The sequence below is a fragment of the Aulonocara stuartgranti genome (assembly GCF_965226115.1).
Source record: "Aulonocara stuartgranti genome assembly, chromosome: 17".
Classification (NCBI taxonomy): Eukaryota; Metazoa; Chordata; class Actinopteri; order Cichliformes; family Cichlidae; genus Aulonocara; species Aulonocara stuartgranti.
The window spans coordinates 1,453,789-1,480,119 of NC_138953.1; the positions used below are offsets into that span (position 1 = coordinate 1,453,789).

Consider the following 26,331-nt stretch of genomic DNA (forward strand, 5'->3'; position numbering starts at 1 on the left):
GTGGTTTGGTGGTGGCTATGGCGGGGCTTCCACAGAGGCCAGCAGGTGGATGAGGGAAGGGGAAGCAGGAGGAGAGCCCCGAGGCAGCCACCAGTCCGAGTGTCAGGTGAACTGAACTTCAGGTAAGAAGTTATGAGCTGCAGTCTATCTGGGTCAGATATAAACCAAGTTTAGCTGGAGTTTATTTTCGTTGTGCTGACTTTTTACAGTCAGTTACAATACTGTGAGCTAGCAATACTGTGTGAGCTAGCATGACAAGTTTATACAGATGTTCGGTTGCTATGATGTTACTGATAGTGAACTTTATTTTATTCATAAGGTTAGTTAGTAGAGTTGCCAACAGCTCCTTAAAAATAGAATGGTCCCTCATTCAGAGAAAATATTACGGGTTTGGTATTGAGCTGAGAAGAGACGCAGTTTGTCCCGGACTTCAGCTAGGATGGAAAAAGACACAAAGCTGGAGTTATTCTGTCTTTACGCTGCACAGCTGCCTCTTCTCCTCTCATCATCTCTCCTCTCTCTCCTGTTGCTACTTCAATCATGAAACTGATCAATGATCAGCTGATCGTCTCTCTTGTTTGTTTATCACCCACTTTGCGCCAGAAAGAGGAAACCAGCAGATGTCGCGCTAAACAGCAGCAGCACGTTTAAGCTTGATCAGCTGTTGTTAGAATTTATTTAGTTAGAATGTTTGCTGGAGCCACAGCTGTAAAGCTGCTGGTCATGATGTCGGTTTGGATATGTGGTGAGAGGGAAACATGAAGATGAAACCAGGAGATGTCCTTACTGAACCATCAGAGCTGAACAGGTGATGGAGAAACAGGTTTACCTTTTAGGTGACATGAATGAGTTGAAGTTATGAACTGTTTCTGAGAGACAAATAACACCAGGATCCTTTTTTTATGTAGCTGACAGCTGGTAACTGTGCAGGGGCGGGTCTAGCAAAGTGTTGCCAGGGGGCCAGGTAGGGCTTTAACAGGGAGAGGAGGGCATAAAGAAATACTTTTCTTTTTTATTCTCATTTAAAATATCTAGCTTTTATTAAATAATTATCTGAATCTTGCAAAGAAAGTTTTTATCTGACGTAAAATGTATAGAAATCATACATATACCAAAAAGACTGTACATCACTGTCACCACAGCGTTTGTTTTCATTCAAAGTCTTTATGGCTTTAATACCTGGTGGGCCAATCTGTAGTGAAAATGCCCAATTTTTTGTCCCAGTCCAGCCCTGCAGGTTAATACTGGCAGTGTCACCATGCCAGCTGACTGCATTTCATCATCAGCCAGTGTTGTTCTCAATATTACCAAAGTAAGGCAGCATATAAAGTATTTATTTTTCTTTCAGGTTTTATTCAAATGTTAGTCTTTTCAGTTGTTTCTCCACTTTTTTCCTGTTTCAAAATCAAACACCAGTTTGTGAGAAGATTATCTTCTTTTTTTTTTTTAACAGGCATTGGTTTTGCATTGGAATTGGCTAATTTGCCAATTGTATGTTAAAAATGTTCATATTTTAATATTCAAAAATGTTTTTGCCCAAAACACATGTGCACTACATGTCAGTAAAAATACTATGCAAATATTGATGTCCTTGAATGCTGAATAAACACTGACTGATTGTATCTCTTGTACTTAATCAACACAGTATCTAAACACTTTGCACCGTAGTGGTTAAAATCTCATTCTAATAAGGTTACGGTTATTAGGTTTACAGGGTTATTGAATTATGGTTAACGGTTGGTAGAATTGTTTTTAACATTATCTGCCAATTACATCTGCCACCCTTCTCCAAATCTGTGCCCCTACCTGGCCCCCCCAACAAAAATTTTCTAGACACGCCACTGTACAAATGCACAAAAAGACCCCAAAAAAGAAATCTTTCTACCTTCTGCAAAGTTCATCGCCCCAGAAAAGACAAGTTAAAACAAGTAAAAAAAAAAAAAAATGTAACAGCCTCCCGATTATGACCGATATATCATTTACGTCACTGATACATCCGTAACTGAAATTAACTCAGAACAATTTGTTTATTTTTTTAAATGGTCATTCAGAATCAGAAGATTATTTACGGTGATGTTTTTGGTGGGAGTGAAACAACAATCTACTGATAAAACCAATAAAAATAAGATATGATAATAAGAAATAACCACTGTTGGAAGCCTTATTTACTCTTATCGCCTTAATCATGTGCAGTAATTAAAGTTGAAATGAGAAACTTTGCATTTGAAAGATGCTCTTCTACTGGGCACTCAAAATGCTTTCTTACAACAAGCATCATTCATCCACACCTTCATACATAATGTGCGCACATTTTAAATATAAATTAATATTACTGTAGCAGTATTTATTTTTTTAAAAAAGATAAAATGGCCACATTTAAGAAGGCAGGACCTGCAGTTATTGTCCTTTTCCAGACATTTATCTGGCACTTACTTTGGGGTTTTCTGCAGCTCGTCCTCGGGGCCCTCCAGACACAGAGACAGCAGGTCATAACCCAGGATCTTCTGGGCTATGGTGAACATTTCTTTAATGTTGGGGTATTTCAAAAGTCCTCTGCCCATGCCCACAAACTGGCTGCCCTGACTGGGGAAGAGGAGCACGGAGCAGCCGCTGCTTTTGGGTCTCCGCTGAGGCGCCGCTGCTGGCTCGCTGTTCGGGGGAAAAGCGGGGGCTTCAGCCGGAGGAGGGTAATCTCCAGCCGTGGAACCGGGCTTGTTGGTGGACAGCGTCCTGCTCAGAGAGACCAGCGACCTGACCTTCCCTCTGGAAGATGCCGCCATCCTGACTGCCACTGATGCCAACATGAGCTGTTCCTCATCCAACGACGTGTCTGCAGATGAAATAAGACGCACAGCCCGCCCGGACAAACTGTAATCACCAAAAGAGTCAACTTTGCTTGAACTCAATTCTGATATCTGCTCGGCATGACACCTCACAGGGAGACGAAAACAACCGCCAGAGGAGAAAAGAACAAAATCTTCAGCGAAGGAAGATGATATCTCCAATAAAACTATTTTTGAAGCCATTATGGGACTTGACAAAAAATTTGAAGCACAACTGGAGGATATCAAGGAACAAAACAGACAAAGTGCAGCTATGGTTGCCAGCTTGGCTAAGGCTGTAGAGTTTAACGCTGCAGAGATAGCTGATTGCAAACTGAAAGTTGTTAAACTGGCAAATGCGAATGAACTGCTGCTTAAAGAAAACGAAGACTTGAAAAGAAGAGTGAGAGAACAAGAGCGCTACCGAATGAGGTGGTGCCTAAAACTGAAAGGGGTGAAGGAAGACAAAGACGAAAACATTAGAGTGAAGGTTTTGCAAACGCTTCAGAAGATTGCCCCTGACTTGAACTTAGAAGAGGCTGTTGATATTGTCCACCGCTTAGGGAAACAAGTTGATGGCAGAAACAGAAACATCATTATTCTATTCACACAGAGGCGAATTAAAGAAGAATTGTGGAGGCGCACCAAAGATTCTTCAACCTGCAAGCAAGAAGGCATCAGCTTCACAGAGATGTTGCCGCAGGAGGACATACAAGATCGACAGCGCCTATGGCCTCTGGTGGAGGAAGAAAGACGTGCAAAACTACAAATATCTGTAGTTTCCACTCCGTATATTTTCAAAACAAACTCGTTACTTTGGGTTTAACGCATTTGGGGGAAGTTAATATTTCACGTCACTGCAGGCCTTCAAACAATGAGATTTGAGCCTAAACAGTGAAAGGCAGTCGCGTTTTAATCAGTAGAGGATGTCGCATAAAAAGAGATGAAAGAACAAACCATGTACTGTAGTTTTGATTGATTTATTTTTAGCACAACACCAGAACAACCCCACGTGCCCATAATTTGCGGTACTTCAGAAAAAAAGGAGTGAACATAAAAGGGAGTAAAATGTTGTGTCAGGTAATTTCAAATGCAGCATTTCTATCACCTCAACAAACACTAACTGTGTCACAGTGTGTTGCTATCTAAAGCTCTACTTGCTGTATTTCACAGGAAGAGAAAGAATGAGAGCTAACTTCACTCAGAGATATAGAAAGAAAGAGAAAGAAACCAGGCTGTATTTAAAGGTAAGGACTGCTTAGTGATATTTGATAAAATGTAGTTGTATTTTAACAGGGACATAAAGTGCTTGTCTTACTCCCTTCTTCTAGCTCGAAATTACTTGCCAAGTGGTAAGGACCGTTCATGGTCACACGGTGAGAACATTGGTGTTGACTATGAAGAGATAGGGTCAGACAGGGGAGGGGCCAGTCAGATTTATCAACTCAACCTCCTTAAAGCATGGAGAGAGGCTGAAACCAATCTCTGGTGAGCCCGGTTAAGGAAAGAGATGAGTTGGTGCCTGAGATGCCAAATTCCAACATCCTCATTCCCGCCATTGAGATAACACTCTCACACAGGCCCAGAGAGCAGATGTTGCTGCATTGCAGATGTGTTATACCCCCTGCCCAGCCGAATGACTCTCAAAAAGAAAATTTTGCAGAAAATCAATGTGATCGCTTGGATCACTGGAATTATCATCTCGATATCTCTTGTCCTTCTTTCATTTCAGACGTCTTGAAAACAAGTTTTAACAAAGTCCTGGAGAAGTGCCCAATGCTGGAGGACCTCCTGCTTTACCCCTGGCTCAGATAAACTCCTCTCTGACACAAACACACACGCATACTGAATTCACATCTTGCCATACAAATGTGATACAGTAACCAACTTTCTTTCTTTCAGAAAAAAAGAAAATTGGGAGATTCAAAAATGTCCTCACAGTAATGTTTGCATCAGTCTATCAGACGAATCCCCTCCAAGTCCAATATTTACATCAGTTACAGTGATAATGCTTGGTGTCTACTTTCAGCCACCGCAGTAGAATGCCAGGAATGAATCTCATTGAAATTGTAGTTGCATTTGCTATTTCATTTAATTGTCATGGATGATACACAGATAACCCAACAGCAAACAGAGGAAAACAATGGGCTTAAATACACAGAGGGATAAATGAGGGAATAAGACACAGGATGAGAGCACAGCTGCGAGAAATCACAAACAACAAGACCATGGGGAAGGAAAACTGAAAACACTAACATAGTCTAAGGAGCTTAGAAAGAAAACGTCTGCACTTCTTTAAGTTGCTTGAAGACGTTCAAGCAAAGTTTAAGTTCTTTTCATCCGAGAAGGTGAAACATCTTCAAGCAACTTCAAGTCCAGACGCTTTCTTTCCAAACTCCTTAGACTACGATGACCTAGATGACTGAGAACCTTCACAGACATGAAAACACTAACACAGCACACATGACTATCAAAGTAAAACAGCAAACAAGAGACTTTTACAAAGACACAGAGTTGACACAGAGACATGACTGACTGGGGAGAAATTGGGGAACATGGAAACAAGAGTGACTAGACATGACACGTGGGACACAGGGGCAAGGCAAAGTAACAGAAACCTAAAGCCTAAGAATATAACACAAGAAGAAAACAATAAAGAGAACCAAAAACATACATAAGAATAATCAATGAATATAAATGAACAAACACAAAACACTGGGTCACAGACTCACTACCATGACAGTTAAATGTACATAATAAATACTTTAAATCAGATGACAATGTAGCTGACACTGTGTTTATTATAATGTGTGTGGTCAACCACAAATCTTCATACTGTCATCCATAGATGAGGTCTTTATACAAATGATGAAAGATAATGAAAGAAACTGTTTAATTGATATGAAATGATTGAATTATATGAAATATTATGGCTTTGTCTGCCAGTGTTTTTCTGTAAACTACTTTGAACTACTGGCAGTCAGTGAAGTCACTGAAAGGCAAGATTCTATGTTGTGTTGCCGTAGTTTCCAGAGTTTACTTATAAAGCTCACTTACAGAATTCAGTTAGAAAAGTCAAGCATTTGAAGGGTGCACATTTGAAGGAGTATTAACTCAATCTTAGCTCATTACGGTTTACATTTTCGATTTTAAAGGGTCTCCGAAATTACAATGAAAAAGGAAACAAGAAAAATTGCCACTCCAGCCGATAAGAAAGATTCGGGAGATCAAGGTAAGTAAAATAATAAAATCAAATCCTGGTAAAATCCAAATCCTAGAAATGTTGACACTGTGTGAATCATTTTTGGAGCAATTGAATCATATGTTTAATTGAAAATAGCTTTAATACAAGATGTCTAATCAAAGAAAGGTTACCGGTCTTTTGGTAAAATAATGTAATAAGTTTATTCTTGGACTCAACAGTAAAAACAGACCAACAAGTGCCATCAAGATCTAAGACTTAGTAAACCTAGTATCAACTCGCACTGATCAGTTTTTTTTTTCATCCCAAGATTAAACTTGTGATCATTTAAGCAAAAGCAATTTCAAATTCTTTGCCATCAAACTGCTTCCAGTCTTGATGTCGGGGACTCTTTTTCACCACTGTGTTGTTGTCGTTTATAGATCGTAAGAGCAGGACTGCTAAAAGAAAGGCCAGTCCTGAAAAGAAGACCCCAATGAAAAGGAGGAGGGTCGCTGAGCAGGCTGGTCCTTCCACCAGCTCAGATGTGGTCAAAGGAGTGAAGCGCAAGGTTGTGCAAGATGAAGAGGACACAACAAAGAAAGCAAAGAGGGCTAAACTTCTTGACCATATGAGCGGTGACAAGGAGCAAGCATCCTCCTCGTTGGACTCTGGTAAAGGTAGGCTAATTAGTTGAATAAGGGGGTAGATTAAGTGTGGTTGCTAGGTTTAAGATATTGGTGTTTAGTGTTTGTGTCTATCATGATGTGCTTTTGGTGTTTTCCACATCTCCAGACTTGAACAACAAACAGGTGTGCGCAAAACATGGCAAAAGAAAGGCCACGGGAGACAACAGAGAGTCACCCAAGAAAAAAAAAAGGAATGTGGACCAGGACAAAAAATCAGTAGCAGACCAAAAACGTAAGTAGCAAGCAGCTTGGGTTTTATATTCAGGGGAAGGGCAAAAGGAACATTTAGGCTACAGAGGAGAGTAATTTGTGTCACAGCTGTAATAAAACAAGATTTGCTGTTTTGTCTGTTCAGGTGAATTCCAAGCCAGATATGTGGAGGAGCACCAGCTCGGAGAAGGAGGCTGCGGAGCAGTGTTTTCTGGCTACCGGATAGAAGATCGTTTTCCAGTAAGTGTTCAGATGATGGTAGTAAGACAGGCAGTAACGCAGATAATGGATAATATCGTAAACTGAGACGTCTGCTGTGTTTCCACCTTTCATTATGTCATACTGAGGAAATGCTCACCAATGCTCTGTGTCTTCTAGGTTGCCATCAAACACATTCCCAAAAATAAAGTCTACTGCAAAGTGGCGGTAAGCGTCCAACACTTGAATTAGTTTTACATTACTGGATTGAATGCGGCGTTCCTCATCATCCACTTTGTTGTAATATTTCAGGATGAAAGCGGGAAGATGCTCTCGGTGGAAGTGGCCATTATGGTTAAACTTGCAGGTGAAGCAGAAGGGTCAGTGGGAATATCAGCACCTGTGTCCTTGCTGGAGTGGTTCGACCTTGGCAAAGAGCTGATCCTGGTGCTGGAGAGACCTGTCCCCGCTGTGGACCTGCAAAAATACAAAGCAGAATATGGAAGAACCTTACCAGAGGACAAGGCCAAGGTAGGTTGACTGGGAGAGCCTTAGACTGTACAGCATTCAATCAAGGCAGAAAAGCATTAACTCATTATTGTGTTTTTCATCTTTTCCAGGTCATTCTGAAGCAACTAGTTGATGCTGTAAAGGAACTTGAGGATAAACACATCTTTCATCGGGACATCAAGGGAGAAAACATTCTGATTGAGACCGGCTCCGATGTGCCTCGAGTTCGCATCATTGACTTTGGACTGAGCTGCTTTGTTAAACAGCGATCTCTGTATCGCGTCTTCTATGGTAACATATTCTGCTCCTGCTTTTCACAGATGTAACAATTTGTGTCTTTTGTTTTAGAAGAAATTGTAATTGTGTCTGTTTGTTAGGCACTCCTCTTCACACCCCTCCCGAGTGGTACAGGAGGAGCTGCTACAGGTGTGGACCCACCACGGTGTGGCAAATGGGAGTGGTGTTGTATGAAGCGCTTCATGCACGGCACTTTAGTACCGAGAGGTTCCTCGCAAAGAAACTGAGCATCAAAAAGCGTCTGTCCACAGGTAAGAAAACTTCACACTTCCAGATTCACTGATGCCTTGGATCACTAGAACTATCATCTTCATCTTTTGGATCTTTTCTTTCTTTCAAGAATGCCAGAATTTCTTGGAGGCATGTTTAACTATAGCCCCGGAGAAGCGCCCAACACTGGAGGAGCTCCAGCTTCACCCCTGGCTAAGATAGCACACACAAACACACAATTCACACCTTATCATATAAGTGTGATACATTGTGGTAACCTCCTTTCTTTTTTCTGTTGGACAGGAATGGGTCAATCTTAAAAAATAAATAAATAAAAAATTAGCTTTTTCGGACTTCCTGTAACCCCCCCAGCCATCCCAGGAAAGGGGATCTCTCTTTGAATGGGCTTTCCCGAGGTTTCTTCCCATCGATCTGGCCCCCTGGGGAGTTTTTCCTCGTCTTCATAGAGAGCTTGGGCCGGGTCAGGAGCTCCATCAAAACTGTCTTTATTTGATGACATTAAAGTCATCAAATAAAGATGTGTTTTACTTAAAGTAAAATTGGATCAAAATAAAACTTGTTTAATTCATCTTTGCTGAGGATTCTCCTTCATTACTATTTTGTTTTGTTTTGTTTTTTTTTACCCATGGTGCATTTTGACAAATAAGAAAACTGAATGAGGTTAAAGTGTGCACAAAGACAGTCACACTGCAAATGATCTGAAGACTTGCATCTGTTGCTCTAACCCCCAACTAGTTTAGACAGATTTCCAGGTTCTACCAGAGGTTTTTTCCTTCAAGAAGGGAGTTCTTCCTTCCCACTGTTGCTGAGTGTTTGCTCATAGTGGGTTGTAAAAGCATAAAAGTTAATAAGAGGCATTCATAGCAGAGTTATCACAGAGGGAACTATATAGCTTAAATGTACAATTTCTACAGGACGAATTATAACTTCATTATGTATAAAAGCTTCTGTGGATAATTACTCCTATTTGTAACTTTACACAAGAGAAAGTTTGCTGTCACACTATTTATAACAGGTTGGGTTTTGTCCTCTGAGTTGAGCCTTTGGTTGCAGTTTATTGAAGAATTTCCTCTAAAGTAGCTGTTGATAAAGATTTAAAGTCCTGTTTATATACAGAAATATGCTTTAGTTCATGTTTTTTACATGTCTGCCTCAGTGGATCAGTAGAAGATCTGGCACAGGAAACTAGATGATGAAAAAAGGGTACGAATACACATATATATCTATATCTATATAGATACAGATATATAAACACACACACACACAGGTTGCAACGTAGTATTTTCATTTTTTCTTAGCATTTCTTTAACGCCTTGGTGCAAAACATTTCTTATTTGGTAAGCTTGTTAACACATTTTAGTTCAGTTTTGCTGAAAGTTATAGCATGCATCAAGTAAGAAGCAATTGGTTTTTAAAAAGCATATACATTCCCCAAAACATTTTTATTATGTGCATTTTGGAGAATAAAAGATTGTACACAATTTCCCTTTTTAAAGTAAAAAGATTATTAAGTCTAATTCTTACTTATTCAGTAGATTAAAGTATTGAAACATCATTATTCATAAAATATGCACATTACAAAATTAAAGTTATTCAAAAACTACTCAAGTACTTACTCCAATACTCACATTATTCAAGTAAATTTAATTTTTGCCAATGTAATGTCACATAAAATCTTAATCTGAATAAGGGATTTGAACCCCACTGTCACGGCCAGGGGATCAGCAGGCCGCTGACTAGTAGTGCTCTCTCTCTCTCTCTCGCCAGGGCGGAACTCATGGTGGGTTCACGCCCTCGGCCCACGCCCCTCTGAGGAGGAAACACCTGGGCCTCATCAGTGCAGCCAGCATTTAAGCCAGGGAGTGGCTTCTACTCATCACTGGATCGTTGTGTGTGACTGGCGTCAGTGCAGCCCGGCTCTGAGCAAGTTCTCTTTTGCTTCCCTGTGCAAAACCTCTAACGTGTGTTTCCTTCTCTACATAGATCCCCTGGACCCGACTCTGCATCCCCCGAGCGGTGTTTGGAGAGAGAGTCAGAAGAGGAGCAAGTGTCTTTTCCCTACCTGGATTTCCCCAGAGCCTTTTCCCTGTCACCGCTTTGTATATAGCACTATCCCCTGCACTGTTTGTATATACACCTGGTGGAACTGTAATAAATACTGACTGTGCCTCTGAGTCCTGCGTGTGAGTCCTCAAGCGAACCGTGACACCCACACAGATGAGAGCTTAGCAGTGAAGCTCTCTCTTAAAATTTGAGTTATAAAGTCAGAAGTTATCACTGACAGAGATCCATGTTCTTTTAACATAAGAAAGAATATTTGCTGAAATTGACATTAATCCAAGCCCTTAAAACGCCATTTTGGATTAAGCATTTCCTTTTAGAAAAGTCTTCAATGAGCAGGAAGCTCCAGTACTGAAAAAAGAAGCCAACATCATCTGCTAAACGTGCTAAAAGTAAGTAAGTAGACTCCTATGATCAAAACACATACAGTATAAAAGTTATAGGTTACAGATCTGAAAAGTAAAACAAATGTCAAAGTGCAAAAAGACTTATGGTCCCATAGAAGTCTATTCCATTTGCCTGGAATTAGGTGAACACCTTTGTGACAAATTTAATGGCTCAGTCATTTGTTTCATGTCATATTTAATAAAAGACTGACATGGTGGCATGTGGAATTGTCCATTTTGCACATATTTGGTCATTCTAAGCGTCAGAAGGGGAAAGATCATTCTGGGAATGCCTACTGGCGAAGGATGTGTGACTGACAAGTCCAGTGTGTGAAGTTTAACTACAGTCTAAGGAGCTTGGAAAGAAAAGCATCTGGACTTCTTTAAGTTTCTTGAAGATGTTTCACTTCTCATCTGAGAAGCTTCTTCAGTTCAGAATTTCTTCAGAGAACTGAAGAAGCTTCTTGAATGAGAGGTGAAATGCTCTTCAAGAAACTTAAAGAAGTCCAGATGCTTTTCTTTCCAAGCTCCTTAGACTACGATGACCTGAACGACTGAGAACCTTAACAGACAGTTCTTCCCTTCATTCATCATGCCTGATTTCAAAACACCAAGATGGCAGTCGTGAAAACACTCATCTTGAGTCTTCATGGGACTATGGTGAGATCAGTTATGCCTCTTATGATGCTGTCCCAGACTTCAAAGCAGTATAAAACATGTTTGCAGCCTGTAACAACTGTGCATGCGCTTATTTTTCGTTTTAAGATTTCCGTGTTTAAATCATAATAAGATTTATTTTTAATTTTAATTAACTTGAGGTGAGTCAGATTCTTTCATTCAAGTCACTGAATGAATCTCTTGACATGTTTGGGGGTAGGTGCCTTTTGTAGCATTTTAATGCAATTATCTGACAGATTATATGGTCTACACCATAGGTGTCAAACTCTGGCCAAATTTGGCCCGCAGCCTAATTGCATTTGGCCCGCGAAGCCATACCAAATTACTATTAGAGCTGGCCTACTGGTATTATACAGCTAATATATATATTGTTTAGTATTAAGCTTTGCTTGTTCCATATTCAGTTTTTCAGCAAAATGTGTTTGAGTCCATAAGAAAAGATTCATTCTTATATCTGGAGGAATAAATATATTTCAATAAATATTAAAGTTAGCCCGCGACTTTGATCCAGTTTTGAATTTTGGCCCACTGTGTATTTGAGTTTGACACCCCTGGTCTACACTGTTATTAACTATACTAACACTCTGTTCCAGAAGTCTGTGCTGCAAAGAGGCAAAGTGAATACCGCACCTGCAGGAGTAATGGGGGTCATCAGTCGGTTCAGCTGGATGTTCCAGTGCCGTACCTGTTGACTGGCATTCCTCAGCCTCTCCTGAACCTCCTGGAAACAAAAATCATGCAGGCATCTTCATCAGTGTTGTTTTAGAAGAGCACTAAATAAGATGCTGCTCACAAAGCCAGTCAAAACAAACTTGTTCACCTCCAGACGCTGGTGACTTCTTTGGCGAGATGCCTGCAGATCCTGGAGCTCCTGAGAGGCAGAGTTGAGGGCTGAGGGGGTGTCCTCATCGGGACTGCCATCTGACAGCTCCTGTATGGGGCTGAGGTTTTGCATTGTACGTTGCTGCTCCTGGAGGAGCTGGAAATGTTTCCTCTTTTCATCTTCAGCCTGCAGCAACCTGAAGGAGGGGAAAAAGGGAAGAAGCAACTGAAAATGTTAATACTTCTCATGGATATCTCAGATCTCCATCACAAATAAAATAATAAAGGGCCATAATAAGAGTTAGAAATCCATTGTTACCGCTCAAGCTCCAGTCTGGCCCTCTCCTCCTCCAGCCGAGCCTGGATCTCCATATTAAGGGCAACTTCCAGCTGCTGCTGTGTCAGCTCCAGCTCCCTGATCCTCTTCTTCTGTTGTTCAGCCTCCTTTTCCTTCACCTGCATCTCAGCCTGCATGCTGTCTTTTATCTATGCACACACACACACACAGCTACATAAACAGATGCACCAACAGAGCGGTATAAACTGACCTATTCCTGAATTACCTTTTCCTGGACTGTCATAACCATTTTTCCAAATCATTAAAGACTAGGTGTGAATTTTATAATGACAGTCAACATTTTGCTGGAGTTCTCAAAGATCAAAGTCAAGGAGAAAAGACTCTGTACATAATTGGTGTCAAGTGGAAAACTTTTTTTTTTACCATCACAGCCTCTTTCAGCTGTCTTTCCAGTTCCAGCTGCACCTCCCTCTGCTTCCTCCGCTCTCTCTCCTCTGCCTCCCTTCGGCGAGTTTCCAGTTCCCGTGCATGCTGTGAAACAGATGAAAGAGACATTGTTTGCTTTGTGTTTTCACCTCTATCCAGCAGGTGACACTAGGCCATCAGCTTCGAGGTTCAACGTATTGTGCTTTCAGCGGTGCTCTTCTTGATAACTTGGTTGAAGTAAGTGGGTATTTGAGTTCATGTTGCTTTCCTTACAGCTGTAAGTAATCTGCTCATTCCGCTTTTGATCTTTGGCACCAACAAGTGATTTTTTCCCAGAGAAGTGCTGCTCACAGGAGATTTCCTCCATTTCAGACCATTTTCTATAAACCGGTTAGATGGTTGTACAGTTTCTGAAATACTCAGACAAGCCTGTCCGACACAAACAACAATGCATGTTCAAAGTCATTTAAATCCCCTTTGACCTTCAGCAGGTCATCTTATTAATGTATACATGCCTAAATGCACTGAGCTGCTGCTATGTGATAGGCTGATTAGGTATTTGACCTAATGAGCAGCTCAACAGGTGTATCTAACAAAAATTTGGCCAGTGAGTGTACAGTGGGGCAAAAAAGTATTTAGTTAGCCACCGATTGTGCAAGTTCCCCCACTTAACATAAGAGTTATGAGTTATAAGATGCAGGTCGATGTGTAAAAATAACTCAGTTGTTTGGTGGTGGCTATGGCAGGGCTTCCACAGAGGCCAGCAGGTGGACGAGGGAAGGGGAAGCAGGAGGAGAGCCCCGAGGCGGCCACCAGTCCGAGTGTCAGGTGAACTGAACTTCAGGTAAGAAGTTATGAGCTGCAGTCTATCTGGGTCAGATATAAACCAAGTTTAGGTGGAGTTTATTTTCGTTGTGCTGACTTTTTACAGTCAGTTACAATACCTCATACTGTGTGAGCTAGCATGACAAGTTTATACAGATGTTCGGTTGCTATGATGTTACTGATAGTGAACTTTATTTTATTCATAAGGTTAGTTAGTAGAGTTGCCAACAGCTCCTTAAAAATGGAATGGTCCCTCATTCAGAGAAAATATTACGGGTTTGGTATTGAGCTGAGAAGAGACGCAGTTTGTCCCGGACTTCAGCTAGGATGGAAAAAGACACAAAACTGGATTTATTCTGTCTTTACGCTGCACAGCTGCCTCTTCTCCTCTCATCATCTCTCCTCTCTCTCCTGTTGCTACTTCAATCATGAAACTGATCAATGATCAGCTGATCGTCTCTCTTGTTTGTTTATCACCCACTTTGAGCCAGAAAGAGGAAACCAGCAGATGTCGCGCTAAACAGCAGCAGCACGTTTAAGCTTGATCAGCTGTTGTTAGAATTTATTTAGTTAGAATGTTTGCTGGAGCCACAGCTGTAAAGCTGCTGGTCATGATGTCGGTTTGGATATGTGGTGAGAGGGAAACATGAAGATGAAACCAGGAGATGTCCTTACTGAACCATCAGAGCTGAACAGGTGATGGAGAAACAGGTTTACCTTTTAGGTGACATGGATGAGTTGAAGTTATGAACTGTTTCTGAGAGACAAATAACACCAGGATCCTTTTTTTATGTAGCTGACAGCTGGTAACTGTGCAGGGGCGGGTCTAGCAAAGTGTTGCCAGGGGGCCAGGTAGGGCTTTAACAGGGAGAGGAGGGCATAAAGAAATACTTTTCTTTTTTATTCTCATTTAAAATATCTAGCTTTTATTAAATAATTATCTGAATCTTGCGAAGAAAGTTTTTATCTGACGTAAAATGTATAGAAATCATACATATACCAAAAAGACTGTACATCACTGTCACAACAGCGTTTGTTTTCATTCAAAGGCTTTATGGCTTTAATACCTGGTGGGCCAATCTGTAGTGAAAATGCCCAATTTTTTTGTCCCAGTCCAGCCCTGCAGGTTAATACTGGCAGTGTCACCATGCCAGCTGACTGCATTTCATCATCAGCCAGTGTTGTTCTCAATATTACCAAAGTAAGGCAGCATAGAAAGTATTTACTTGCTTTCAGGTTTTATTCAAATGTTAGTCTTTTCAGTTGTTTCTCCACTTTTTTCCTGTTTCAAAATCAAACACCAGTTTGTGAGAAGATTATCTTCTTTTTTTTTTTTAACAGGCATTGGTTTTGCATTGGAATTGGCTAATTTGCCAATTGTATGTTAAAAATGTTCGTATTTTAATATTCAAAAATGTTTTTGCCCAAAACACATGTGCACTGTGATGGCGGCGCACACAGTTGCAGCAGCTCGATGTACCACTGGTCAGTGTGGTGTTTGGTTATCTTTGTACGTTTTGTGTTTTGTTTTGTGCGCGATCAGTCAAGCGAATAACATCTTCAGCAGACATGATCTTCTTAAGATCGGAGTGAGTTACCGTGTGAGCGTGACCATGGAATTTATCCACTCACACAAAATACCAGAGGAAGTAGCGAGGAGACCGGGCGCTCCTTGGATTACTATTCTGGCGGGAGGGAGACGCAGACGGCGACGAGAGAGAAGGAGGAAGCGAGGCTGCCGGGCTGGCGTGCTAACCAGGCTAAGGAGGAAGCCTTTCAAACCACCGCTCCCGAGTTTATATCTCTCGAATGTCAGATCCTTGGCGAACAAGATGGACGAACTAAGGTTACAAATAACAACGGACAATCACATCAAAAACTCATGTATTCTTCTAATCACTGAGTCCTGGCTGCATCAGTCCATCCCGGACTCTGCTATTGAGCTAGCAGGCTACACCGCACAGCGCCAGGATAGAACAAACAATTCCGGTAAGAGAAAAGGAGGGGGAATCTGCATATACGTGAATAACAGCTGGTGTACAAACACAGTGATCATAGACCGTCACTGTTCTCCGGACATAGAATATCTGACTGTCAAATGCAGGCCCATCTATCTTCCACGGGAGTTCACTGTTGTGGTAATAACAACTGTTTACATACCGCCAGATGCAAATACTAACGTGGCACTAGCGCTTTTGCACACGAACATCAACAATAAACTCAATAAATATCCTGACGCAGTGCACATTATAGCGGGTGATTTTAATCAGGTGGATTTAAAAACAGCTATCCCTAATTTCCACCAGCATGTGAAGTGTGCCACGAGAGGGGCTAACACCTTAGATAAAGTCTATTCCAACATCAAGAAGGGCTACAGAGCAAGACCCTTACCACATCTGGGCCAATCTGACCATTTATCCCTGCTCCTAATTCCTGCATATGCCCCAATCAGGAAAACTGCGTCGACCATCACTAAAACTATAACAACATGGCCAGAGGGCGCTTCTCAACAGCTACAGGACTGCTTTGACAGAACCAACTGGAATATCTTCCAACATCAAGACCTGGAAATGTTCACAAACAGTGTCCTCTGTTACATCAAACACTGTATAGACACTGTCACAGTAGACAAGCAGATCTGGGTTTACACCAACCAAAAGCCATGGATGACCCGGGAAGTCCAGCAGCTGTTAAAAGAGAGGAACAGCGCCTTCAGGTCCGGAAGCAGGGAGAGCTACAGCAGGGCTAGAGCCAACCTGAAAAAAGGCATTAAGAAGGCCAAGGCGGACTATAGGAAGAAGATCGAGAACCACCTGGAGAGTAAGAACAGCCGGCTGGTGTGGCAGGGTGTCCAGCAGCTGACAAACTACAAGTCCAAATCAGGTATGGCTGAAGGTGACCCAGCACTGGCGGAGGAGCTGAACATCTTCGTCACACGCTTTGAGGTCACTGCACCCTATGCCTCAGAGGAACAGTTACACCATACAGCCCACAGCAGCAGTACCATCATCACTCTGGAGGAGCATGAAGTGAGGCGCACCCTGCGGGCTGTTAACCCGAGGAAGGCAGCCGGCCCAGATGGCGTACCAGGACGTGTGCTGAGAGACTGCGCAGACCAGCTTGCCTATATTTTCACCAGGATTTTTAACCAATCCCTTGAACAGTCAAACGTCCCACCCTGCCTCAAGACCTCCACCATAATACCCTTGCCCAAGAAACCTCACATCTCTAGCCTAAATGACTATAGACCAGTGGCACTAACCCCGGTGGTGATGAAGTGCTTTGAGAAACTTGTGCGTTACCACATTACAGCAGCCCTACCCAGCAGCCTTGACCCACACCAGTTTGCCTACAGAGCAAACCGATCGACAGAGGACGCCATAGCAACAGCACTCAATGTAGCATTAACACATCTGGAGAGGCAAGGAAGCTATGTGCGTATGCTCTTTGTGGATTATAGCTCGGCATTTAACACCATTCTTCCATACAAACTGGACGCCAAGCTAAAAGACCTAGGGCTTCCTCACAGCACCTGTAAGTGGATCAATAGCTTCCTCACCGACCGCAGACAGAGAGTGAGAGTGGGACGTTACACATCTCCAGCCCTAAATCTAAGCACTGGGTCGCCACAGGGCTGCGTGCTTAGTCCACTGCTCTACTCGCTTTATACACACGACTGCACCCCCGCCCACCAGAGCAACGCCATTGTAAAGTTCGCAGATGACACTACTGTGGTGGGGCTCATATCTGGGGGAGATGAGTCTGCCTACAGAGATGAGGTGGAGCGGCTGTCTTCATGGTGCAAGGATAACAACCTTCTCCTAAACACGAAAAAGACCAAAGAACTCATAATTGACTACAGAAGACACAAGACAGAAATCCAACCACTAATCATCAGCGACGACTGTGTGGAGAGGGTGGCAGACTTCCGCTTCTTGGGAGTCAGCATAGAGGGAAACCTATCCTGGAGTGTGAATACCTCTGAGCTACTGAAAAAGACACAACAGAGACTGTACTTTCTGAGAGTGCTTAGGAAGAACAACATCACACAGAGACTGCTGGTGTCTTTCTACAGAGCCTCCATCGAAAGCATACTAACGTACTGCATAGGCATATGGTACGCTAGCTGCACAGTGGCTCAGAGGAAAGCACTCCAGGGAGTAATCAACGCTGCCCAAAGGACAATCGGCTGCCCTCTCCTCAAACTGAAAGACCTACACAGTTCCCGCTGCCTCAAAAGAGCCCATAACATCATAAAGGACACCTCACACCCTGGTCACTCCATGTTCGAACTGCTGCCTTCAGGTAAACGGTATAGAACAACATACACAAGGACTAACAGACTCAAACACAGTTTCTACCCAATTGCAATATCATGTCTCAATGCTACTAAAAGTAGATGACTTTCATTGCCCCTGTTGTCATTTGTGCCCTTGATGTTGGAATGCTTTCAGACATGTTTTGTTGGATGCGCTAACAAATTGACTGAGTGATATATCAACTAGGTCGTATGTTGAGTGTCTGTATGGGGCCTTAGGCCTGGATTGCTTGGGTGTATCTACGGTATGAGAATACTGTATTTTATATGTATTTCTATCTTTTATATCCTATCATTATAGTTTTTAAGTATTTAATTATAGTTTTTAAGTATTTATCTTTTGTGATGTTGCACTGACCAGAGACATCTTTCAATTTCATTGTACCTGTGACAATGACAATAAAGAATATTCATTCATTCATTCATTCATTCACTACATGTCAGTAAAATACTATGCAAATATTGATGTCCTTGAATGCTGAATAAACACTGACTGATTGTATCTCTTGTACTTAATCAACACAGTATCTAAACACTTTGCACCGTAGTGGTTAAAATCTCATTCTAATAAGGTTACGGTTATTAGGTTTACAGGGTTATTGAATTATGGTTAACGGTTGGTAGAATTGTTTTTAACATTATCTGCCAATTACATCTGCCACCCTTCTCCAAATCTGTGCCCCTACCTGGCCCCCCCAACAAAAATTTTCTAGACACGCCACTGTACAAATGCACAAAAAGACCCCAAAAAAGAAATCTTTCTACCTTCTGCAAAGTTCATCGCCCCAGAAAAGACAAGTTAAAACAAGTAAAAAAAAAAAAAAATGTAACAGCCTCCCGATTATGACCGATATATCATTTACGTCACTGATACATCCGTAACTGAAATTAACTCAGAACAATTTGTTTATTTTTTTAAATGGTCATTCAGAATCAGAAGATTATTTACGGTGATGTTTTTGGTGGGAGTGAAACAACAATCTACTGATAAAACCAATAAAAATAAGATATGATAATAAGAAATAACCACTGTTGGAAGCCTTATTTACTCTTATCGCCTTAATCATGTGCAGTAATTAAAGTTGAAATGAGAAACTTTGCATTTGAAAGATGCTCTTCTACTGGGCACTCAAAATGCTTTCTTACAACAAGCATCATTCATCCACACCTTCATACATAATGTGCGCACATTTTAAATATAAATTAATATTACTGTAGCAGTATTTATTTTTTTAAAAAAGATAAAATGGCCACATTTAAGAAGGCAGGACCTGCAGTTATTGTCCTTTTCCAGACATTTATCTGGCACTTACTTTGGGGTTTTCTGCAGCTCGTCCTCGGGGCCCTCCAGACACAGAGACAGCAGGTCATAACCCAGGATCTTCTGGGCTATGGTGAACATTTCTTTAATGTTGGGGTATTTCAAAAGTCCTCTGCCCATGCCCACAAACTGGCTGCCCTGACTGGGGAAGAGGAGCACGGAGCAGCCGCTGCTTTTGGGTCTCCGCTGAGGCGCCGCTGCTGGCTCGCTGTTCGGGGGAAAAGCGGGGGCTTCAGCCGGAGGAGGGTAATCTCCAGCCGTGGAACCGGGCTTGTTGGTGGACAGCGTCCTGCTCAGAGAGACCAGCGACCTGACCTTCCCTCTGGAAGATGCCGCCATCCTGACTGCCACTGATGCCAACATGAGCTGTTCCTCATCCAACGACGTGTCTGCAGATGAAATAAGACGCACAGCCCGCCCGGACAAACTGTAATCACCAAAAGAGTCAACTTTGCTTGAACTCAATTCTGATATCTGCTCGGCATGACACCTCACAGGGAGACGAAAACAACCGCCAGAGGAGAAAAGAACAAAATCTTCAGCGAAGGAAGATGATATCTCCAATAAAACTATTTTTGAAGCCATTATGGGACTTGACAAAAAATTTGAAGCACAACTGGAGGATATCAAGGAACAAAACAGACAAAGTGCAGCTATGGTTGCCAGCTTGGCTAAGGCTGTAGAGTTTAACGCTGCAGAGATAGCTGATTGCAAACTGAAAGTTGTTAAACTGGCAAATGCGAATGAACTGCTGCTTAAAGAAAACGAAGACTTGAAAAGAAGAGTGAGAGAACAAGAGCGCTACCGAATGAGGTGGTGCCTAAAACTGAAAGGGGTGAAGGAAGACAAAGACGAAAACATTAGAGTGAAGGTTTTGCAAACGCTTCAGAAGATTGCCCCTGACTTGAACTTAGAAGAGGCTGTTGATATTGTCCACCGCTTAGGGAAACAAGTTGATGGCAGAAACAGAAACATCATTATTCTATTCACACAGAGGCGAATTAAAGAAGAATTGTGGAGGCGCACCAAAGATTCTTCAACCTGCAAGCAAGAAGGCATCAGCTTCACAGAGATGTTGCCGCAGGAGGACATACAAGATCGACAGCGCCTATGGCCTCTGGTGGAGGAAGAAAGACGTGCAAAACTACAAATATCTGTAGTTTCCACTCCGTATATTTTCAAAACAAACTCGTTACTTTGGGTTTAACGCATTTGGGGGAAGTTAATATTTCACGTCACTGCAGGCCTTCAAACAATGAGATTTGAGCCTAAACAGTGAAAGGCAGTCGCGTTTTAATCAGTAGAGGATGTCGCATAAAAAGAGATGAAAGAACAAACCATGTACTGTAGTTTTGATTGATTTATTTTTAGCACAACACCAGAACAACCCCACGTGCCCATAATTTGCGGTACTTCAGAAAAAAAGGAGTGAACATAAAAGGGAGTAAAATGTTGTGTCAGGTAATTTCAAATGCAGCATTTCTATCACCTCAACAAACACTAACTGTGTCACAGTGTGTTGCTATCTAAAGCTCTACTTGCTGTATTTCACAGGAAGAGAAAGAATGAGAGCTAACTTCACTCAGAGATATAGAAAGAAAGAGAAAGAAACCAGGCTGTATTTAAAGGTAAGGACTGCTTAGTGATATTTGATAAAATGTAGTTGTATTTTAACAGGGACATAAAGTGCTTGTCTTACTCCCTTCTTCTAGCTCGAAATTACTTGCCAAGTGGTAAGGACCGTTCATGGTCACACGGTGAGAACATTGGTGTTGACTATGAAGAGATAGGGTCAGACAGGGGAGGGGCCAGTCAGATTTATCAACTCAACCTCCTTAAAGCATGGAGAGAGGCTGAAACCAATCTCTGGTGAGCCCGGTTAAGGAAAGAGATGAGTTGGTGCCTGAGATGCCAAATTCCAACATCCTCATTCCCGCCATTGAGATAACACTCTCACACAGGCCCAGAGAGCAGATGTTGCTGCATTGCAGATGTGTTATACCCCCTGCCCAGCCGAATGACTCTCAAAAAGAAAATTTTGCAGAAAATCAATGTGATCGCTTGGATCACTGGAATTATCATCTCGATATCTCTTGTCCTTCTTTCATTTCAGACGTCTTGAAAACAAGTTTTAACAAAGTCCTGGAGAAGTGCCCAATGCTGGAGGACCTCCTGCTTTACCCCTGGCTCAGATAAACTCCTCTCTGACACAAACACACACGCATACTGAATTCACATCTTGCCATACAAATGTGATACAGTAACCAACTTTCTTTCTTTCAGAAAAAAAGAAAATTGGGAGATTCAAAAATGTCCTCACAGTAATGTTTGCATCAGTCTATCAGACGAATCCCCTCCAAGTCCAATATTTACATCAGTTACAGTGATAATGCTTGGTGTCTACTTTCAGCCACCGCAGTAGAATGCCAGGAATGAATCTCATTGAAATTGTAGTTGCATTTGCTATTTCATTTAATTGTCATGGATGATACACAGATAACCCAACAGCAAACAGAGGAAAACAATGGGCTTAAATACACAGAGGGATAAATGAGGGAATAAGACACAGGATGAGAGCACAGCTGCGAGAAATCACAAACAACAAGACCATGGGGAAGGAAAACTGAAAACACTAACATAGTCTAAGGAGCTTAGAAAGAAAACGTCTGCACTTCTTTAAGTTGCTTGAAGACGTTCAAGCAAAGTTTAAGTTCTTTTCATCCGAGAAGGTGAAACATCTTCAAGCAACTTCAAGTCCAGACGCTTTCTTTCCAAACTCCTTAGACTACGATGACCTAGATGACTGAGAACCTTCACAGACATGAAAACACTAACACAGCACACATGACTATCAAAGTAAAACAGCAAACAAGAGACTTTTACAAAGACACAGAGTTGACACAGAGACATGACTGACTGGGGAGAAATTGGGGAACATGGAAACAAGAGTGACTAGACATGACACGTGGGACACAGGGGCAAGGCAAAGTAACAGAAACCTAAAGCCTAAGAATATAACACAAGAAGAAAACAATAAAGAGAACCAAAAACATACATAAGAATAATCAATGAATATAAATGAACAAACACAAAACACTGGGTCACAGACTCACTACCATGACAGTTAAATGTACATAATAAATACTTTAAATCAGATGACAATGTAGCTGACACTGTGTTTATTATAATGTGTGTGGTCAACCACAAATCTTCATACTGTCATCCATAGATGAGGTCTTTATACAAATGATGAAAGATAATGAAAGAAACTGTTTAATTGATATGAAATGATTGAATTATATGAAATATTATGGCTTTGTCTGCCAGTGTTTTTCTGTAAACTACTTTGAACTACTGGCAGTCAGTGAAGTCACTGAAAGGCAAGATTCTATGTTGTGTTGCCGTAGTTTCCAGAGTTTACTTATAAAGCTCACTTACAGAATTCAGTTAGAAAAGTCAAGCATTTGAAGGGTGCACATTTGAAGGAGTATTAACTCAATCTTAGCTCATTACGGTTTACATTTTCGATTTTAAAGGGTCTCCGAAATTACAATGAAAAAGGAAACAAGAAAAATTGCCACTCCAGCCGATAAGAAAGATTCGGGAGATCAAGGTAAGTAAAATAATAAAATCAAATCCTGGTAAAATCCAAATCCTAGAAATGTTGACACTGTGTGAATCATTTTTGGAGCAATTGAATCATATGTTTAATTGAAAATAGCTTTAATACAAGATGTCTAATCAAAGAAAGGTTACCGGTCTTTTGGTAAAATAATGTAATAAGTTTATTCTTGGACTCAACAGTAAAAACAGACCAACAAGTGCCATCAAGATCTAAGACTTAGTAAACCTAGTATCAACTCGCACTGATCAGTTTTTTTTTTTCATCCCAAGATTAAACTTGTGATCATTTAAGCAAAAGCAATTTCAAATTCTTTGCCATCAAACTGCTTCCAGTCTTGATGTCGGGGACTCTTTTTCACCACTGTGTTGTTGTCGTTTATAGATCGTAAGAGCAGGACTGCTAAAAGAAAGGCCAGTCCTGAAAAGAAGACCCCAATGAAAAGGAGGAGGGTCGCTGAGCAGGCTGGTCCTTCCACCAGCTCAGATGTGGTCAAAGGAGTGAAGCGCAAGGTTGTGCAAGATGAAGAGGACACAACAAAGAAAGCAAAGAGGGCTAAACTTCTTGACCATATGAGCGGTGACAAGGAGCAAGCATCCTCCTCGTTGGACTCTGGTAAAGGTAGGCTAATTAGTTGAATAAGGGGGTAGATTAAGTGTGGTTGCTAGGTTTAAGATATTGGTGTTTAGTGTTTGTGTCTATCATGATGTGCTTTTGGTGTTTTCCACATCTCCAGACTTGAACAACAAACAGGTGTGCGCAAAACATGGCAAAAGAAAGGCCACGGGAGACAACAGAGAGTCACCCAAGAAAAAAAAAAGGAATGTGGACCAGGACAAAAAATCAGTAGCAGACCAAAAACGTAAGTAGCAAGCAGCTTGGGTTTTATATTCAGGGGAAGGGCAAAAGGAACATTTAGGCTACAGAGGAGAGTAATTTGTGTCACAGCTGTAATAAAACAAGATTTGCTGTTTTGTCTGTTCAGGTGAATTCCAAGCCAGATATGTGGAGGAGCACCAGCTCGGAGAAGGAGGCTGCGGAGCAGTGTTTTCTGGCTACCGGATAGAAGATCGTTTTCCAGTAAGTGTTCAGATGATGGTAGTAAGACAGGCAGTAACGCAGATAATGGATAATATCGTAAACTGAGACGTCTGCTGTGTTTCCACCTTTCATTATGTCATACTGAGGAAATGCTCACCAATGCTCTGTGTCTTCTAGGTTGCCATCAAACACATTCCCAAAAATAAAGTCTACTGCAAAGTGGCGGTAAGCGTCCAACACTTGAATTAGTTTTACATTACTGGATTGAATGCGGCGTTCCTCATCATCCACTTTGTTGTAATATTTCAGGATGAAAGCGGGAAGATGCTCTCGGTGGAAGTGGCCATTATGGTTAAACTTGCAGGTGAAGCAGAAGGGTCAGTGGGAATATCAGCACCTGTGTCCTTGCTGGAGTGGTTCGACCTTGGCAAAGAGCTGATCCTGGTGCTGGAGAGACCTGTCCCCGCTGTGGACCTGCAAAAATACAAAGCAGAATATGGAAGAACCTTACCAGAGGACAAGGCCAAGGTAGGTTGACTGGGAGAGCCTTAGACTGTACAGCATTCAATCAAGGCAGAAAAGCATTAACTCATTATTGTGTTTTTCATCTTTTCCAGGTCATTCTGAAGCAACTAGTTGATGCTGTAAAGGAACTTGAGGATAAACACATCTTTCATCGGGACATCAAGGGAGAAAACATTCTGATTGAGACCGGCTCCGATGTGCCTCGAGTTCGCATCATTGACTTTGGACTGAGCTGCTTTGTTAAACAGCGATCTCTGTATCGCGTCTTCTATGGTAACATATTCTGCTCCTGCTTTTCACAGATGTAACAATTTGTGTCTTTTGTTTTAGAAGAAATTGTAATTGTGTCTGTTTGTTAGGCACTCCTCTTCACACCCCTCCCGAGTGGTACAGGAGGAGCTGCTACAGGTGTGGACCCACCACGGTGTGGCAAATGGGAGTGGTGTTGTATGAAGCGCTTCATGCACGGCACTTTAGTACCGAGAGGTTCCTCGCAAAGAAACTGAGCATCAAAAAGCGTCTGTCCACAGGTAAGAAAACTTCACACTTCCAGATTCACTGATGCCTTGGATCACTAGAACTATCATCTTCATCTTTTGGATCTTTTCTTTCTTTCAAGAATGCCAGAATTTCTTGGAGGCATGTTTAACTATAGCCCCGGAGAAGCGCCCAACACTGGAGGAGCTCCAGCTTCACCCCTGGCTAAGATAGCACACACAAACACACAATTCACACCTTATCATATAAGTGTGATACATTGTGGTAACCTCCTTTCTTTTTTCTGTTGGACAGGAATGGGTCAATCTTAAAAAATAAATAAATAAAAAATTAGCTTTTTCGGACTTCCTGTAACCCCCCCAGCCATCCCAGGAAAGGGGATCTCTCTTTGAATGGGCTTTCCCGAGGTTTCTTCCCATCGATCTGGCCCCCTGGGGAGTTTTTCCTCGTCTTCATAGAGAGCTTGGGCCGGGTCAGGAGCTCCATCAAAACTGTCTTTATTTGATGACATTAAAGTCATCAAATAAAGATGTGTTTTACTTAAAGTAAAATTGGATCAAAATAAAACTTGTTTAATTCATCTTTGCTGAGGATTCTCCTTCATTACTATTTTGTTTTGTTTTGTTTTTTTTTACCCATGGTGCATTTTGACAAATAAGAAAACTGAATGAGGTTAAAGTGTGCACAAAGACAGTCACACTGCAAATGATCTGAAGACTTGCATCTGTTGCTCTAACCCCCAACTAGTTTAGACAGATTTCCAGGTTCTACCAGAGGTTTTTTCCTTCAAGAAGGGAGTTCTTCCTTCCCACTGTTGCTGAGTGTTTGCTCATAGTGGGTTGTAAAAGCATAAAAGTTAATAAGAGGCATTCATAGCAGAGTTATCACAGAGGGAACTATATAGCTTAAATGTACAATTTCTACAGGACGAATTATAACTTCATTATGTATAAAAGCTTCTGTGGATAATTACTCCTATTTGTAACTTTACACAAGAGAAAGTTTGCTGTCACACTATTTATAACAGGTTGGGTTTTGTCCTCTGAGTTGAGCCTTTGGTTGCAGTTTATTGAAGAATTTCCTCTAAAGTAGCTGTTGATAAAGATTTAAAGTCCTGTTTATATACAGAAATATGCTTTAGTTCATGTTTTTTACATGTCTGCCTCAGTGGATCAGTAGAAGATCTGGCACAGGAAACTAGATGATGAAAAAAGGGTACGAATACACATATATATCTATATCTATATAGATACAGATATATAAACACACACACACACAGGTTGCAACGTAGTATTTTCATTTTTTCTTAGCATTTCTTTAACGCCTTGGTGCAAAAGAATACCTGCATCTGTGTGTTGGAAAAAAGAACTAC

At 41.5% G+C, this 26,331-nt stretch overlaps 3 protein-coding genes across 3 annotated transcripts; 2 read left to right on the top strand and 1 right to left on the bottom strand.

Moving 5' to 3' along the window:
* LOC309692809 (serine/threonine-protein kinase pim-1-like) lies at positions 1–8,711 on the top strand. Its single transcript, XM_082511628.1, has 11 exons — positions 1–122; positions 3,996–4,069; positions 4,555–6,054; positions 6,447–6,683; positions 6,799–6,924; positions 7,048–7,142; positions 7,281–7,328; positions 7,413–7,631; positions 7,721–7,901; positions 7,988–8,158; positions 8,248–8,711. Exons 3-11 carry the CDS (start codon positions 5,994–5,996, stop codon positions 8,337–8,339), a joined length of 1,230 nt encoding a protein of 409 aa, XP_082367754.1. The 5' UTR covers positions 1–122; positions 3,996–4,069; positions 4,555–5,993; the 3' UTR covers positions 8,340–8,711.
* Positions 2,415–16,073, bottom strand: LOC309693063 (uncharacterized protein; the record flags this gene model as incomplete). The annotated part of the gene is made up of 6 exons (XM_082512040.1): positions 2,415–2,830; positions 11,894–11,984; positions 12,084–12,282; positions 12,405–12,571; positions 12,807–12,914; positions 16,026–16,073. The coding sequence occupies 6 exons, from the start codon at positions 16,071–16,073 to the stop codon at positions 2,430–2,432; spliced, it is 1,014 nt and encodes a 337-aa protein (XP_082368166.1). The 3' UTR covers positions 2,415–2,429.
* LOC309692810 (serine/threonine-protein kinase pim-1-like) lies at positions 13,568–25,544 on the top strand. Its single transcript, XM_082511629.1, has 11 exons — positions 13,568–13,653; positions 20,828–20,901; positions 21,387–22,886; positions 23,280–23,516; positions 23,632–23,757; positions 23,881–23,975; positions 24,114–24,161; positions 24,246–24,464; positions 24,554–24,734; positions 24,821–24,991; positions 25,081–25,544. Exons 3-11 carry the CDS (start codon positions 22,826–22,828, stop codon positions 25,170–25,172), a joined length of 1,230 nt encoding a protein of 409 aa, XP_082367755.1. The 5' UTR covers positions 13,568–13,653; positions 20,828–20,901; positions 21,387–22,825; the 3' UTR covers positions 25,173–25,544.
* Positions 25,545–26,331: the final 787 nt, after the last annotated feature.

Excerpts from the sequence above, each read along its gene's own strand:
- LOC309692809 (XM_082511628.1), top strand. The coding sequence starts at position 5,994 with ATGAAAAAGGAAACAAGAAAAATTGCCACTCCAGCCGATAAGAAAGAT. Across the intron at positions 6,055-6,446 it reads GAAAGATTCGGGAGATCAAG|ATCGTAAGAGCAGGACTGCT; the intron begins GTAAGTAAAATA and ends TGTCGTTTATAG. Across the intron at positions 7,632-7,720 it reads TACCAGAGGACAAGGCCAAG|GTCATTCTGAAGCAACTAGT; the intron begins GTAGGTTGACTG and ends CATCTTTTCCAG.
- LOC309692810 (XM_082511629.1), top strand. The coding sequence starts at position 22,826 with ATGAAAAAGGAAACAAGAAAAATTGCCACTCCAGCCGATAAGAAAGAT. Across the intron at positions 23,758-23,880 it reads ATCAGTAGCAGACCAAAAAC|GTGAATTCCAAGCCAGATAT; the intron begins GTAAGTAGCAAG and ends TTGTCTGTTCAG. Across the intron at positions 24,162-24,245 it reads AAGTCTACTGCAAAGTGGCG|GATGAAAGCGGGAAGATGCT; the intron begins GTAAGCGTCCAA and ends GTAATATTTCAG.